Source organism: Panonychus citri, unplaced genomic scaffold (genome assembly GCF_014898815.1).
Source record: "Panonychus citri isolate SS breed McGregor unplaced genomic scaffold, ASM1489881v1 Contig00137, whole genome shotgun sequence".
In the NCBI taxonomy this organism is placed as follows: Eukaryota; Metazoa; Arthropoda; class Arachnida; order Trombidiformes; family Tetranychidae; genus Panonychus; species Panonychus citri.
The window spans coordinates 369,641-385,211 of NW_026515542.1; the positions used below are offsets into that span (position 1 = coordinate 369,641).

The window sequence follows — 15,571 nt, forward strand, 5'->3', positions numbered from 1 at the left end:
ATGATAATGATGATTTTGTGTGGTTAATACTTTCTGATGAGCTTGAATGAAATTAGAGCGAAAGTTGATTAATGATGTTGATTAACACACAAGGTATTAAAACAAAATAATCATTAGCCTTTAATTGTTTGCCTCTATTTTTTTTGTTTGCATCTTATTCTGATGAGTTTTGGTTAGATTTAATTGTTATAAATGTTGATTCAACACATTGATTTCTCATGAGATACTATGAGAATTATCATCTTCATCATTTTCATCGCCTTCATCGTCATCTTCATCATCGGAATCTTGATCGGGGAAAAGTACATTAGATACAATTGGCTGTATACAAGTTGGTTTGGTCTTCATGTAGTAACGATGGTCAAGGGAACGAGTTCTATCTGATCCCATGGAAAATGAATGAATCTTTATGAAACGATCTAAACTACAGGAAACAACTTTTCCAATGTTTGTTTCCAAGGGAACATATTTAATGTCTCTTATTGCACCTCCACCGAAACACTTGAAAACACCTAAATGTCGACATGTATGCGAATTAAATCTTAGGTCAACGGCCATCATTCGTCCCATGGTTGTACCAAGAATTATCTTCTGAGTTGGTGTACAGTTATTAACGGGTGATTGGGTAGCGCAAATTTTGGTAAATGAGGGAGGATTTGAATCATTGTTAAAAGTTTGATCTTTAAAGTTTAACTGCCAAATTGATTTGCGACTTGATGATTTAAGATCGTAAATACGGACAACCGGATCAGTACGGGAAGCGGTTGCTATCATTGATGGTGATGAGACCAAAGTTGAGGTGTTAATCAATGATTGTTTACCGGCAAATGGGCCGATCCAGTCTAAATCAGAGGTCCAAACTTTATGCCTGATTCCAAGCCAATCGCGCTTCTGTGATTTTGCCGTGAAGATACATTGCTTAGTGTTTAGATCAAAAACTCTCATATCGAAATTTTTACCACCAATGGCAACACGATTATCTTGGACTTTAAAACACGTTAGGCAAACATTTGATGGTTGCCAATTGGGTGAAAAAATTGTCGTTATAGTTGAATCTGAAGAAGTAAAATCGAGAGAGAAGGAAAAAGAATTATTTTTAGAAAAAATTATTGTCTATAAAGGTAAAGATCGATAATTGTTTAAATCGTAGATGAAAATTTTGATAGGATACTTACTATCACCTTTTTTAATACCTTTCGATTTTGTATGAGATTTTTTGATCTTTTTCGAAGCACTTGGCCCACCTTCATCTCCATCATCATCACTGTGATCAGCTTCTGTTGTTTCAGTTCCAATTCCCAATATTTTACAAGCTTTTTTACTACTTCGACTTGAAATAGCAATAAGATAGGTCTCAATATTTTGTACATTAATTGTTCCATTATCGTAACAGGAAATTATTCTATTACCAGATAAAGGTAATGATCCAATTAGATTACCTTCAACTGGATTAGCTATGGTGGCAAACCTTTGATTGTATGAATTATACAAATAGATATGATTTGGTCGACTTGCTATAAGATAAATAAAATTTGATTCCTCATAAGGTTCATCAACAAAATCGTCGGAATAATTGTGTGAACTAGTTATTTGATTATCATTATCATTGTCAATATCTTCCAATTGATCGTTTGATTGGCGAAAATAGTCAGGAACTGCTAAGGGGGTAATGGACAATACCGATTTATCCGGTGAAGGTTCACCAATAAATTCCCGATTCAAGGTTAACAATATTTTCTTATCCTTGGTTTGTTTGGCTTTCGCATGTAAATCCAATCGTTTAATAAAACCAAGTTCATCTCCAACAAGAACAGCACTCAACAAGTTTGTCATGGTTATCCAAAAAAAATGAGGAAAACAAAGAAAAGAACCAAAAACACCCAAAGAAACAATTAAAACAATTACCTAAGAGAAAGAAAATCAAATCAAATCAAATTATCAAAATGAATAAAAAACCATGTGTGCTGAGAAAAACATTGAAAGTGAAAACCATGCACACAGAAAACCAAAGTCAAGACTTACCTTTAGAAGGTGAGAATCGGATTAGATTGTCTTCTCAACGCTTAATCTTATTAACAAGTGCAAATAATTAAACAATTAAATTAATTAAACTAAAACATAAACAATTTAAGACAAAGATTTAAATTTCATCAATCAATTTAAATTTAAATACGAAGCATTGAGTTTAAGGGGCCGATTAGGAATTACGATCGTGACTCTTGGCGCATTTTTAATTGTTAGTAACAATTAACTCAATTAATTGATTGGATTATTTGGACTATTAAATTGTTTTATTGGGTGAAGCTTTATGGAAGATTGATTTAAGTATTGAGAAATTTGAATGGAATCTAATTAAAGTGGTTTTATTGATAGATTTTATTTGGAAGTGTTTAAATTTGGTTTGAACAATTTAATTTAATTTGTTACATTAAATTGTAATTAGTTGAGTCTTGTTTGTTTGTTTTGTTGGATCAAAAAATTAAATGAATATATATGATGAACAATTAACTGATTTTGAGATGAAGTTTGTTACATTAATTTTGTTTTCTTCGAGAAAAGTTAATTCAGTTAAGTTTGATATTCATGTTCATCTTATTGACATTGGTTACAAGTTAATTGTTAGTAATTAATGTTTGGTATCAGCATAATCAAAATCACCGGATTCTATTCTTTGTCTAACTGCGTATCTTGAGCACATATCCAACGGTTTCTTTTTTTCCTAAAAGTAAAAAGTAATAACAAATCAATTAGAACGAAAATTCAAATTCAAATTCAAAATATTAATAATATTTTCGTTTTTCGATTAATAATTTACCTTGTTCTCGATTTCCATGTCAGCACCCGATTCAATTAACAATTTACACTCAGCTAATCGCTCTTCCTCACAGGCACAATGTAAAGGTGTATTTCCATAATTGTCTTGAATGTTGATATTAATTTTTGGAGATTCGAGGAGTAATTTAACTATCTTGGAATTGCCTTTGGAAGATGATCTATGTAAAGGAGTTGATCCATATTTATCTTGTGGATTAACATTAGCACCAGAATCAAGAAGCAATTTAAATATTTCAAAATGAGATTTAGAGGCAGCATAATGTAAGGCTGTTTGTCCATTGTTATTGGGCCGATTAATGTTCACACCAGCTGAGATTAATTCTTTGACAATATCAAGTCTTCCAGCCGAACAAGCGATCATTAATGGAGTCCATCCCATCTTTTTTTTGAATAGAGAAGAGAGAAAATTATTATCACCGTTAATTTGATTTATAAATCAGAATAAGAATTTACCTCATCTGTAGGATCTAATTCCGCTTTAGGATCTTTGAGAATTTCTTTCAGTTTAATGAGATCACCTTCGGAAGCGGCTACATGTAAAGGAGTTCGATCTTCAGAGGCCTTGGAAATTAAGAAAAAGAAATTGAAATTAAACAGTGAAAAAAAAGATCCAAATTAGAAATAAATTGTTATACAATTTTTGTATTAGAAGAGAAAATTGAAAACAATAAAGATTAAGAAAACTTTCAATTTGCCTATTCAATTTTCTGTTCACATACTGAGAACAATTAAAATTCTTACCATTTAAATTGATTGTTGAATCAACTGTAATTATCGATAGGAGTTTAATGTGATATAAAATTGAAATTCACAATAACTAAATCAACTAATTGATGTCCAAATCCAGTGAAAATTATACAAGTCATCGTGATAGATCATGTGAGTAACATATGATTAGAAAAGTAAAAAAATGAACAACCAAAAATTAAAGAGAAAACAAAAAGATCAAGAAAAATGTATCCAAACTCACCTATTACAATTAAACACAAAATAAATGGAAATTAAACTTGTAATTACAATAAATTCTTAAAATTAATTGATTAATAAAAAGATTAAAAAATGAAAACAAATTAAAATTGGAAAAAAAATCAAAACAATTGATCAGGTTTTCATTTTCTAACCAATAGATGGCAGGAGAACCGATGTTCGCAATCGGTGATTTAAATTTTAAATGTTTTTCCAATTTGATTGCTACCAATCAGTAATTTCCCTAATCAATTAAAATGATAATCAATCGTCAACCTAAATGAACCTTTAATTATCACCGATAAAAACCGAATGGTAGCAAATTCTAATGATAAGGAATAAAATTTAATCTAACCAATGATCACTCATGACGATAATCAATGAAATGGTCAAACAATTAAGTTTAATCATCGCGTTTCAATTATAATTAGTGAAATGTGACTAAAATTAAAGGTGATTTGTATTTCCGTAGATGTGAAAAACATGCTCATTGGAAAATGTAAACAATGAGAGAGACAAAAAGATTAACCTTACCTTTAGATTGTCAAGTGTAAATCCATCAAGTGAATCTTGTTGATTTAACTAAGGGCAAAGGTTAAATGTTGAGATTAAATTGTTGATTAAAATGGAAATTAATTGAATCATATAAATTATGATAGAATAGAAGGAGAAAAAAGTGATTAAGTTTCATTTTGTTTTCCTCAAGAGGCTGAGGTGACATTACAATCAAACGTAATTGTGGTTGGCGCATTTTTAATTGCAAGACATTTTATCATTACAATCAATTGATTTTTTTTTTCGTTTTAAAGATAATAGATTATGTATTAATGATCAATGATCTAATAATTTTCCAGGGGCGTGAATAAAAATGGGAAAATGATGGAAACTGAAATAAAGTTCATTTTGGTGAAGCTTTTGATTGGTAAACGACACGAGAAGTAAACAAAGGAAAATTGGATTGTATGAAGAGAAATGAATAAAATGAAATGAATCATTTTAATTGATAGAATCTTTTTTTTTTGTTAGAATTTTCCTTTTTTTCTGTTAGAGTTGTCGGCCACGAATGAGTTGACGATGAGGGAGAAGAATAATAAGAAGAGAGAGCAAGGTGATAGATAGATAGAGATAGAGAGAGAGTGAGAGTGAGAGTGAGAAGAGAAATGTAAAGGATCAACGATCATGGAATTAACGAGATCCAGATTTGGAATGATTAATTAACCATTGTAAGGTTATGTCAATATTACTTTTCTCTTTACATGAGATGGAATAACAGCAAATCTCTCGATCTTGAATTGCGGCCAAATTCATTTGTTCAATTAATTCATTGACATCAAGAGCATCAGGTAAATCTTTCTTATTACCCAATACAAGAACTGGAATACCGGCTAATTGTGGTTTATCCAGCAAATTGTGAAGCTCATTTCGTGAGCCTTCAATTTTCTCGTGATCCGCTGCGTCCACCATGAATACAATGGCATTTACACCTCTACAATAACGTTCCCACATACTTCGGAATCTTGGTTGTCCTCCGATATCCCAAATTTTAATGGTAACATTTCCTTTGGTTACTTTACGCATATTAAAACCAACAGTTGGAATCATATCTTCCATAAATAAATTGGAAGCAATCACATTAACAAAGGTAGTTTTTCCTGAATTCTGAAGACCAACCAAGGTAAGTTCCATCTCCTCTTTCCAGAAAAGGCTTTTCAACCAGTCAAGAACACGATTTATTATGGCCAACATGATTTTAAGAGAATTAAATATTTGTAACAATTAAAAAGAACAAGAAACAAACTAATTAATTATATATAAAAAGAAAAGGTTAAGATGCTGTTGGAACTGTTAATTGATTATCTTGACAAATGGAAACAATTAATGTTGAGATTGAAAGAGAAAGAGAAAAAAGAAAAAATAACAAATGAAAACAAATCCGAATTCGAATGATCCCGGATTCGAATCTCGAATTCGATAACCGAATCCGCTTGACGCTCTTTCCTTTTTCTCAACTCAAATTTTTTCTCAATTAATTTATTTTTCTCTCTCTCTCTCTCCTTCTAATTAACTGATTGCAATTGTGTAAAATTATTAATTGTTTTACCTTTTTCCCTTTTGTGATTCTTCTTGTCTCAATGATAGATTAATTTGTTTTCTCTGTTTCTCTTTGTGTGTGGATCTTTGGTTGGAAAAAGATGATACGATTCATGGTGTTACCGATTTTATTGATTGGTTTTCTATTCTCATGGTTTAATCTTAGTCATGGTTTATATGAGGATCAAATTTACAAATGGGATTGGAGACAACGATTTATTGGTATAGATGTTGATAATTGTCTTAGATCAAATAGTGAAAGTAAAGAATTAATCTTCTGTGTAACCGGTGAGACAAATGTTGTCTCGGCAATTACAAGGAAAGGTGAGATTGCCTGGAGAAATGTCCAAGAGGAACAAGGGAAAACCATTGGTAGTGCTCTTGGTTCAACGGGTGATGGTTTAATTACAATTAGTTTGTATAAAACTAAAAATGAGAGTAAAATTTTCCTTCGTAAATGGTCACAAGATGATTTTGGCTATTTAATTGTGGAAAGGAATCATTTCCTTCAAGGTGATGGTAATTGTTTGGCTTCCATTGATCCAGTTAAAAGCTTGATTACAATTGTATGTGGTCAATCAGTTAATCAACTTAAATCATTCCAATTTTTATTAACTAAAGATGATTCTGCTTCTAAACCAATTGAAAGTGAACATTCATCTCTTGAAGATAATCTGGTTAATGTTAATTTAGAAAATGATTGTTTAATTGTTGGTTACAATAACATCATTTGCTTAACAACAACTTCAATTCATCATATTAAATTGGGTGAATCAAATGGTCCAATCAACCTCTTCCTAAAGCCTTAACCAATGGTGGAAGATATATTCTTGATAAAATTTCTGATCAAAATGGAATCGATTTAGGACATTTCGGACTTAGATCACTTCGAGCCGATGGTCAATTGGAAAACTATTACCTTTACAAATTGAACACTAATGGCGATGGATTGAAATTACAAACAGTATTTCCTAAATTACAAAGATTGACAATATCATCTAATTCTGGTGAATCTAATGGTGAACAATTTTTCGGTATATCACCGGTAAATGATGGAATCGAAGTTTACAAAATTGGCTCTGATTGGAAATTGGAAAAATTATTCTTCACTTCAATTGAAACTAATTCTCATGCTAATGGTGTTCACAGATTCTCATGTGTTAAATTTGGTTCACAAATTGAATTTATTGTAACTTTTGATGATCAACGAATCGTTTCCTACAATTACAAGGGAATATCTAATTGGTCTCGAGAGGAAAGTTTATCTTCAATCATTTGGTCACAATTTATTTCGCTACCTTATTTTTCATCGTCATCAACAACCAGTCAAAATGATAATTTTGGATTACCAAATGATTTCCTATTTCTTTCATCTTTCATTAACCGTCTTTACTCACAAATATCATCCATCCAAGAATACATCATCTCATCATATGGAACTTTATTCACCTCTGAAGCAACAAGATTAGCTTCAATTAAAGATGATTCCAAGGAGAAATCACTAGTCTCTGATGTATTTGGTTTCCATAAATTACTATTCATTGTTACTCAAAGAGGAAAACTATTTGTCCTGGACAATGTTCGAAAGGGTAAAATAATCTGGTCCCATTATGATGCTCGATTAAAAGATGATATTATCCAAGAAAGTAGACTAATCGATTCAATTGAAATGGAAAGTGGAAGAAAATGTGATAAACTACCAGTTCTATCGGTTCACCTTCAACGAAACAATTTATTCTCACCTCGAGTGTCCATTGTCTCACCTATGGGTTATATCATCTCCTACAATCCATTGGAAGGTCGTGTTGAAGAGGTTAAAGATTATAAGATGCGAATTAAATTGTCAATGTTAATGCACCATTCAGATGATGAAGGGGTTAAAGGATTAATTTTGATGAATGAAGAAGATAAAGTTTCCTTTTATCCAGAATCAACTCGAGATACCTTTTTATTGCATAAAGATAATTACTACATGATGGTTTCCAAACAGACAAGTGAAAAAGTATCAGGTTATTCACTGAGACATCTTGAATCAGGTGTACCCAAGGGAGAGGGCGATATTGCCCTTAAAGTGTGGAGTTTAAATTTACCTCTTTAACTGGATCGTGTCTTCAGGTTCGATGGAAAGAGGTTGATGAACATGTTCACTCTCAGGGTAAAGTTCTGGCCGATCGAGCTGTTCTTTACAAGTATCTTAATCCAAATTTGGTTGCATTGGTTAACCGAGGTGAGGAAAGTTCCGATGAAGATTCAGGCCGAATCAATGTGGTTCAATTTTATCTTCTCGATGCTGTTACCGGTTCTATTTACTATTCGGTTGTTCATCGACGAGCTTCCGATCCAGTTCATCTTGTTCACTCTGAAAATTTTATCATCTACTCATTTTACAATGAGAAACAACGTCGAATTGAAATTAGCTCATTGGAACTTTTCGAGGGTAAAGAAATGCCACCACCGCCACCGGTGCGAACACCAAAATTATTGAACATCTTTCCTTTATTTTCCCCACTGGAATACGAGCCATGAGGGAGACTCAAACAATTCGCGGTATTACCAATAAGCATATTCTAATTGCTCTAACCTCCGGTGGTATATTATCTTTACCCAAAATTTTCCTCGATCCTCGTCGAGCTTCATTCGCCAATTCAAAGTATGCATCTTCGGCTGCAGCCATGGAGGAAGGTGGTGTCTACCTACCACCCTACATACCTGAATTACCGATTCCCTCGGAAGGAATAATTAACTACAATCAATCGGTAGTCGATGTTAACCGAATTTATGTTGGTTCATCTTCCCTTGAATCTACATCACTTCTTTTTATCACTGGTCTGGACATTTACTATACTCGAGTTACCCCTTCTAAAACTTTCGACATACTTAAAGACGATTTTGATAATCTTTTAATAATTATTGTTCTTACTGCTCTTTTGTTATTTTCTATTGCAACTAAATATCTGGCATCAAGGAAAACGCTCAATGCTGCCTGGAAATAATAGTGTAAAGTAATTAATGCAAACTCCTAATTATACAAGTCGAAAGTTAATTAGGAAATGATAAAAACAAAAACAGAAAACAAGAAAAAAAAATAATAGTTTGTAAAACTTTGCCCGAATCAAATATTGTAATAATTTAATTTACCAACTAAATGTGAAACCTTTCATGTTATTGAATCAATTTTCAATAAAGACTTTTTTTCAGAAAACAAAAGTTATAATTTGCAATTAATTGTCAATTAATTTGGATACTCTTACTGTGTATGGGTGTACAATAAATTTATTCAAATGCAATAAAAAAAGCGCTGATCACGAAAAGCAAAGTTAAATAAAAATGGGTGAGAATGAGAGAGAGACAAGGAGAGGATGAGAAAGAGAGAGAGGGGAAGAGGGAGAAAAGGTGTGAAAATAAAGGCGGGGATGGGATTATAAGGAGAGTTAACTTGAGAGAGTTGGATAGGGATGAGAGGGAGAAAAATGAGATAATAGAAATTTTTTATACACAATTGTTTTTTGTTTCATCTCCTCAATCAATCTTGTGGTGTTCCTTTGCTTTAATTGATCCTTAATTATTCTTGTGTGTGTAATGTGGTTTGGTTGTTTATCTGTTGACAATTTAACGTGCAAAAAATTAAATCTATCAACTCATCGTTGACTTGTTCCCTGGAGATTTAAATTTCCTTTGATACAATTAACATCTTATTGTTTTTTTTTCCTCAAGGCAAAGTTTTGCTATTGACAAACAAAAAAATGACCTCTCCAAAATACACTTAAGATTCACATTGATGATGATTTTTTTTAAGTTTACCGGAAAAAATGATATAAAGAAAGAGAGAGAGAAAGAGAAAGGGAGAGAAATGCATTCAATAAATGCTCAATATAACATAAATATAAATAACCTTGAACATTCAGCGATATAAATTTATACAACTATCAGGCTATAATTTTTTGTTGCAATTTGCTTTTAAACATGAACTAATCCACTCAGAGGGTTAACCAGAAACCATGGAAAAGGTGATCGGAGGAGTATTGATAGAAGTTAATTTGGTTTTGAAATCATTTCAACAGGCAACTTTAATTTTAATCCAGTTTAGTTGATGGTATTATTTTGTTTTAATTGTTCAATCAGATCCTCTTGTTTATTTATTGTTTCGCTTGAGTAATTGATACTTTAGTGGCGGAGATTTTGGTGGTTCCTCTGGTTATCAACACGCTTTTTCTTATGATGATCTAGACTTTTTGAATTAGATTTTCTTCATAAATGAATCTATTCAGCTTTTTTCTTTCATTTCTTTCCGTTATTACACCTAAACACTGTGCGATGGTTCTTGACTCTTCTCGTCCTTCGACTATGCAAAGTTCACTTAAATAGGGTTCGAGACTTTGTAAAAATCTATGGGAAAAAAGGAGATAAATAAGATTTGGAAAAAAGATTAATTTATATTGGTGAGGTTAATTTACATGAAGATAGAAGATAAATACTTACGATCTAAGCTTGGATGAAACTTGAGCCAAATTCTCAAGATTAAAGCTGCTGTTAAACGTACTAGTTGTTATTGGAGTTAAAGGTGTAATTGGCGGGGGCTTGGGAAGTTCCTGTTAAGACAAAAGAGAAAAAGATAATTAGTGATTAATAATAATGGAAACTATTAAATAACAGTTTGTTAATTTATCTTTATTCATGCTTACCACATAATTAATGGCATGCCTTCGGATGGCTAAAAGGGCAGCGTTAGAAGAGTAACCTGGATGAGCGGGTGGCACAATTGGTGGTGGTACACTCCAGACTCACGTCGTATAGCCGATTGCTGTAAGGCAGCAGCATTACAATGAAAATCCTGCAACAAAAAAAATACTCAATTAAAACAGTTTCATAGTTTGATAATCAATGATGATCAACAGAAAAACAAATCAACTCACATTAATATGAGTTAATAAAGATAATTTTGGTCTAGATGCTAAACAACCAGGTCCTCTTCCCTCTAGGCCACCCCATTTACAGGTCATTTTTTCAGAGGTATTTGTAGATATTGACATGTTCTTTATGAACATGCCAATAAACTTGAGATGGACGATTGAAAACTCTGGAAAGAAAGGAAAACAATTAAAGAAATAAACATTAAATCTTTGATTTGACAACATTGCAAAGTGATTAATTGTTGAGATACACTTACTTTTTACACTCGTGCCATTCACAATGAAATTGTAAATTTTTAAGATTGACTGAGGTGGATTTGATTGCTGGCTTTGATTTAACAGTTGCAGTTTGAGCAGTATTAGAGGCATTGGTGTTTGGAGTTCCATTGACGGGACCAGGGGGTGATGTGTTTGTTGCTGAATCTGTCATGGATTTGTTTTGTTGTGAAGATGAAGATGTTAACTCTTTTCCTTGTTGACCATTAGATGAGGTAATTACACTTGTACCATTTGTTTTGATTTTATTAGTTAATTGCTGTGATTCAACTGTAATTTCCTTCTTTAAAGGCGTTATGCTAATTGAATTTATGGAGTTATTGGATTTCATTTTCTTATTGGCTTCAGGTTTACCATCTTCTTCTTCATTAGATCTTTTTGAGATCAATTTACTTGCACTACTTTCAATTGATTTATTCAACTCATTAACTGATATTATTTCATTTGGTGGTTTGATAGTTGATTTACCAATTTCTTGTACCAAATTTGAGGTTATTTCACCATTACTTAGTTCAGTTTTTATATTGATTAAAGTTGATTTAGATTCCAATGTGTCAATTTGAATAGGTTTAACTGTTGTAGAGGATATTGAAGTTTTGTATAGTTGATGAATCTGTTGTTGAAGACACTAGTTTATTTAACGTTGGCGTTGAAACAGATACTAATGTTGAGCTGTTTAATGTGGTTTCAGAACTATTTATGGCTGATTGTTGGGTTGTTGTTGGCGGTTGTTGAATTACATTAGTAGCTAATTGTTGTTGCACTGTTAATGTTGGATTTAATTGTTGTACTGTGATGGACTTTTGGAGATTATTTGTTGCGACAGTAGTTGAGTTTATCTGCCCTCCTAATTGTTGTTGTTGTTGTTGTTGAACATTGGACACATTTTTGATTGGTAAAGATGATTTTGTGGTCAATATGTACACCTTATTAGATTGTGATGGTGACATATTTGTGATGGGAGTTGATGCTGATGAAACAGTATTTAATATCGGTGGATTGTTAAAGGGGGTGGTTGATGATGATGAGGTGGTCACAGAGGTGATGGTTGTTACACATGAATTTACATTAGACTGATTTATAGTTCCTGCCATGGCAGAGAAATCAGGAAGTTTTCCTTATCGAGAAGAACATTAAGCAAAGGCGATGATTTAACTGTATTAGATCTATTGGGAATAGTGTTCGAATTGGTTGGTGTTGATGGATTTTCACTGACAATTCCACTTCCTAAAACAGCTTTCAGTAGAATATCATTTGAATTAGAATTTGCTGTCTGAGATGTTGATGAAGAAGCGGTTGTAACTATCATTAAGGATGTTATCAGTTGACTGGTTACAAAAGTTTGCGATGTGCTAACGGTTATCGGTAATTTGTTTGAGTTGGTCAAGACAGTTTGAATTGCGTTACGAGTTAATGAATCATTTGAACTTGTTATCGCAACTGGGCAACACCGTTGGCCTGTTGAATTGGTCGTTGCTGGGTAAGAAATCCTGGTGGTAAATTAATCGCACCGGTGTACCAGAAGCTACTCCTGCAGGCATACCAACCAGGCCGGTTTGCTGTTGATTACCAACTATGGTCGTACTAATAAAAATTGTTGAGGTTGATTTGGTTGGAGGGATTGACCAGGTTGACCTGGTGTAGTGAATAAAACAGATCCACCTTGTAAAGCTTGACCAGTTGTGATACAGGTTGTTTGAGGTTGTAAAATGTTTGCAGTTGATGTTGGATTAGCTGTAACAATTACTTGTTGAGTATTAACTGATCCTCCACTTGACACTGCTGGTATTAAAGGTGTTGTATTTGCGATTGCTGGTGTTATGGTGACACTTGTTGATAAAGATGAGTTGTTGTTACTTGTGCTGGTAACGAAAATGTTATTCAAAGGTGTTGATGATGAAGTAGATGAAGATGATGAGGATGATTGATGAGGTTGAAGATGTTGATGAATGTGATGGTGTATTAGAAGTAATGACCGTTGTTGGTGTAGTATTACTGTGAGAGTATAAAACAGATCCACCTTGTAAAACTTGACCAGTTGTGATACAGGTTGTTTGAGGTTGTAAAATGTTTGCAGTTGATGTTGGATTAGCTGTAACAATTACTTGTTGAGTGCTGATCCTCCACTTGACACTGCTGGTATTAAAGGTGTTGTATTTTACGATTGCTGGTGTTATGGTGACACTTGTTGATAAAGATGAGTTGTTATTACTTGTGCTGGTAACGAAAATGTTATTCAAAGGTGTTGATGATGAAGTAGATGAAGATGATGAGGATGATGTTAATGTAATGTTGAAGTTGATGAGGTTGAAGATGTTGATGAATGTGATGGTGTATTAGAAGTAATGACCGTTGTTGGTGTAGTATTACTGTGAGAGTTTGAATCTTTGACTTATTAGACTGTGATGAATTGGAAAGCTGTTTTATTGGCACTGGGCGTTAAATCAGCTGGATCAGGATAAGGTTCTTGTGGCTTCTGGGTTGAGTAAAGGTACTGTTGAGATTGTTAATGGTACAAGGAATGATTGTTGTGGTATCAGATTTACTACAATTTCCATTGTCTTTATTTGATGAACTAGGAGATGAAGCAGAAGCTGGAGTTACCGTAACAGATCCGGTGGTAATAGAGGAAAATGATGAAATGGTTGTTGTACAGGTGATGTTCCTTGGCTATTATTATTGGTTCTCAGTTTATTTGCCAATAGATTTTTAATTAAAGTAGATGTTGTATTGGGAGGAGTGGATTTTTTGATTAGGTGTTTTGTTACTTAATTCAATTGGTTTAGGCCTCTCATCTATAATTTTAATCCTTGAAAGCGCACTCTTAGTGAAAATGAAGAAGCCTACAGTTGAGGAGCATTACAAGTATTTCTAAAGATAGAAAATAGAAAGAAAGTAAAACAACATTATAAAATTGTAGTGAGCAATAAAGAGGAGGAAAAAGAGTGAAACTGAGTGAGTAAATAAGTGAGACATTTAGTTTTCGATTGGATGAGAGTGCGGAAAAGGTAACTTACATGAGATATTTGCTTTCTTCGGCTAAAAGTTTGGATATGATTCTGAGAGAGCGAAAAGTAATTCAAGAGATGAGATCACTATGCTCACATCATGTTGACAGGTTAATAATTCCGTTAATCTTTGGAGAGCTGAAAGATACAAAGAAAATAATTGTCAAGATAAGAAGAAAAAAGAGAAAAGGATTAGTTAATATGCACAATCATCAACTATAATTATTGGAATTAAAGGTAAAAGGTTAATTACTTCTTGATCCAATAGCTGAATTGCTATATATTCGCTGGGATCATTGTTATCTTGAAATAATTTTACAAATTATTTCCAGGCTTCAAGTTAATTTGATGGATGTCATTTGAAGATAGTATTGCATTGATACAATATCTATTAATTAAATCTAAAATGTTAAATATTGCGAGTTAACGCTGTTAATGGCGACATGTGATGAAATATTGGAGATTATATCAAACCAAGATTTTGATAATATTGATCTTTAGGAAATTAACAGAACTAGGAATTTCAAGAGATTGATTGTCGCAAAGTTATATGAATAACCACTGGCGCTTGATTCATCACTAACATTTGGTATAGAAGATTCCGAGATGTTAAATGATAAATTTCTAATTATCTCGGTTACCTTTTTAATTAGATTGTAGATTCGCTGGTGATTTTTAGGTTCATGCTTTTTGGTGTCCATAAAATTAGAAAGATTTTCATCATCCGAATCATAAGAAACATCATCATCATCCATTGTGGATTTCATGTAAGAATCACCATTTTCATCTAAATCATTTGATGAAGATGAACCATAAACTAGATTCATTACTCTTTTATCCATAAATAATCCAGACCAAAATCTTTGTAAACAGGTACATGGTTTAGATTGATTATTTAGATCATCTTTGACACGATATTGCAGAAAACTCTACCATTATCAATTTGTTTAACCAAATCACTATTTTCTTCATCACAGCAACATGAATATGGTTCAACACTGTCAATTAGAATATCAATAAATTTGAAATCTGATATCCATGAAGATTCCTTGGAATTGGCTAGAACTGTTGATATACGAAGACCAAAGTCAATCTCATTGCTCACTCATTAAACTACAATAGAGTTTATTTAATGGATTAACTGGAGCCAATTGTATCTTGGTAACCATTTTATCCACCATTACACACATATCCTCGGACGGTTCTTGAGAATCATTGGAAATAAAATTTGCATGGTCAATTCGGGTTCCTTTGTATCTACCTTCTTCATTTGATTTCTTCATACGCTTAACAAAGCCTTCTAAAAGTGTCTCCTTTGGTGTACGACTCCTCAATGAATCATATCCAGACATTGTAGTTTTTATTGGAAAAACACACAACTGGTCAGGAGAAGATTTGATTTAAAGAAAAATGAAAGAGAATAGAAAATCAGCAAAAAAAGAGACACACACATAGAGAAAAAGAAGAGACCAAGAGAAATAGAAA

The 15,571-nt window shown here is 32.7% G+C and overlaps 4 protein-coding genes and 1 pseudogene across 7 annotated transcripts; 1 reads left to right on the forward strand and 4 right to left on the reverse strand.

Moving 5' to 3' along the window:
* Positions 1 to 96: 96 nt before the first annotated feature.
* Positions 97 to 2,154, reverse strand: LOC128392837 (uncharacterized). Of its 3 annotated transcripts, none has more exons than XM_053352925.1 (3): positions 2,023 to 2,154; positions 1,194 to 1,905; positions 97 to 1,055 (listed from the first exon to the last, which is right to left on the reverse strand). In XM_053352925.1, exons 2-3 carry the CDS (start codon positions 1,831 to 1,833, stop codon positions 217 to 219), a joined length of 1,479 nt encoding a protein of 492 aa, XP_053208900.1. In that variant the 5' UTR covers positions 1,834 to 1,905; positions 2,023 to 2,154; the 3' UTR covers positions 97 to 216. The 3 variants fall into 3 exon arrangements, with proteins under 3 accessions (XP_053208900.1, XP_053208899.1, XP_053208898.1); XM_053352924.1 differs by having other exon boundaries at positions 1,182 to 1,905; XM_053352923.1 differs by having other exon boundaries at positions 1,176 to 1,905.
* A 193-nt stretch (positions 2,155 to 2,347) lies between these two features.
* Positions 2,348 to 4,359, reverse strand: LOC128392865 (26S proteasome non-ATPase regulatory subunit 10-like). 2 transcript variants are annotated; one of them, XM_053352955.1, is made up of 5 exons: positions 4,336 to 4,359; positions 3,577 to 3,661; positions 3,289 to 3,396; positions 2,816 to 3,214; positions 2,348 to 2,719 (listed from the first exon to the last, which is right to left on the reverse strand). In XM_053352955.1, the coding sequence occupies exons 2-5, from the start codon at positions 3,577 to 3,579 to the stop codon at positions 2,627 to 2,629; spliced, it is 603 nt and encodes a 200-aa protein (XP_053208930.1). In that variant the 5' UTR covers positions 3,580 to 3,661; positions 4,336 to 4,359; the 3' UTR covers positions 2,348 to 2,626. The 2 variants fall into 2 exon arrangements, with proteins under 2 accessions (XP_053208930.1, XP_053208929.1); XM_053352954.1 differs by lacking the exon at positions 4,336 to 4,359 and adding an exon at positions 3,806 to 3,963.
* Positions 4,360 to 4,537: 178 nt separating this feature from the next.
* Positions 4,538 to 5,690, reverse strand: LOC128392868 (ADP-ribosylation factor-like protein 8B-A). The gene has a single exon (XM_053352957.1). It carries the CDS (start codon positions 5,545 to 5,547, stop codon positions 4,987 to 4,989), a length of 561 nt encoding a protein of 186 aa, XP_053208932.1. The 5' UTR covers positions 5,548 to 5,690; the 3' UTR covers positions 4,538 to 4,986.
* A 140-nt stretch (positions 5,691 to 5,830) lies between these two features.
* Positions 5,831 to 9,099, forward strand: LOC128392834 (ER membrane protein complex subunit 1-like). Its single transcript, XM_053352919.1, is given in 4 exon segments — positions 5,831 to 6,666; positions 6,669 to 7,982; positions 7,985 to 8,365; positions 8,368 to 9,099. Coding segments are annotated over 4 exon segments (2,886 nt in total). The 5' UTR covers positions 5,831 to 5,993; the 3' UTR covers positions 8,886 to 9,099.
* A 1,016-nt stretch (positions 9,100 to 10,115) lies between these two features.
* LOC128392767 (AT-rich interactive domain-containing protein 2-like) lies at positions 10,116 to 15,489 on the reverse strand (annotated as a pseudogene).
* Positions 15,490 to 15,571: the final 82 nt, after the last annotated feature.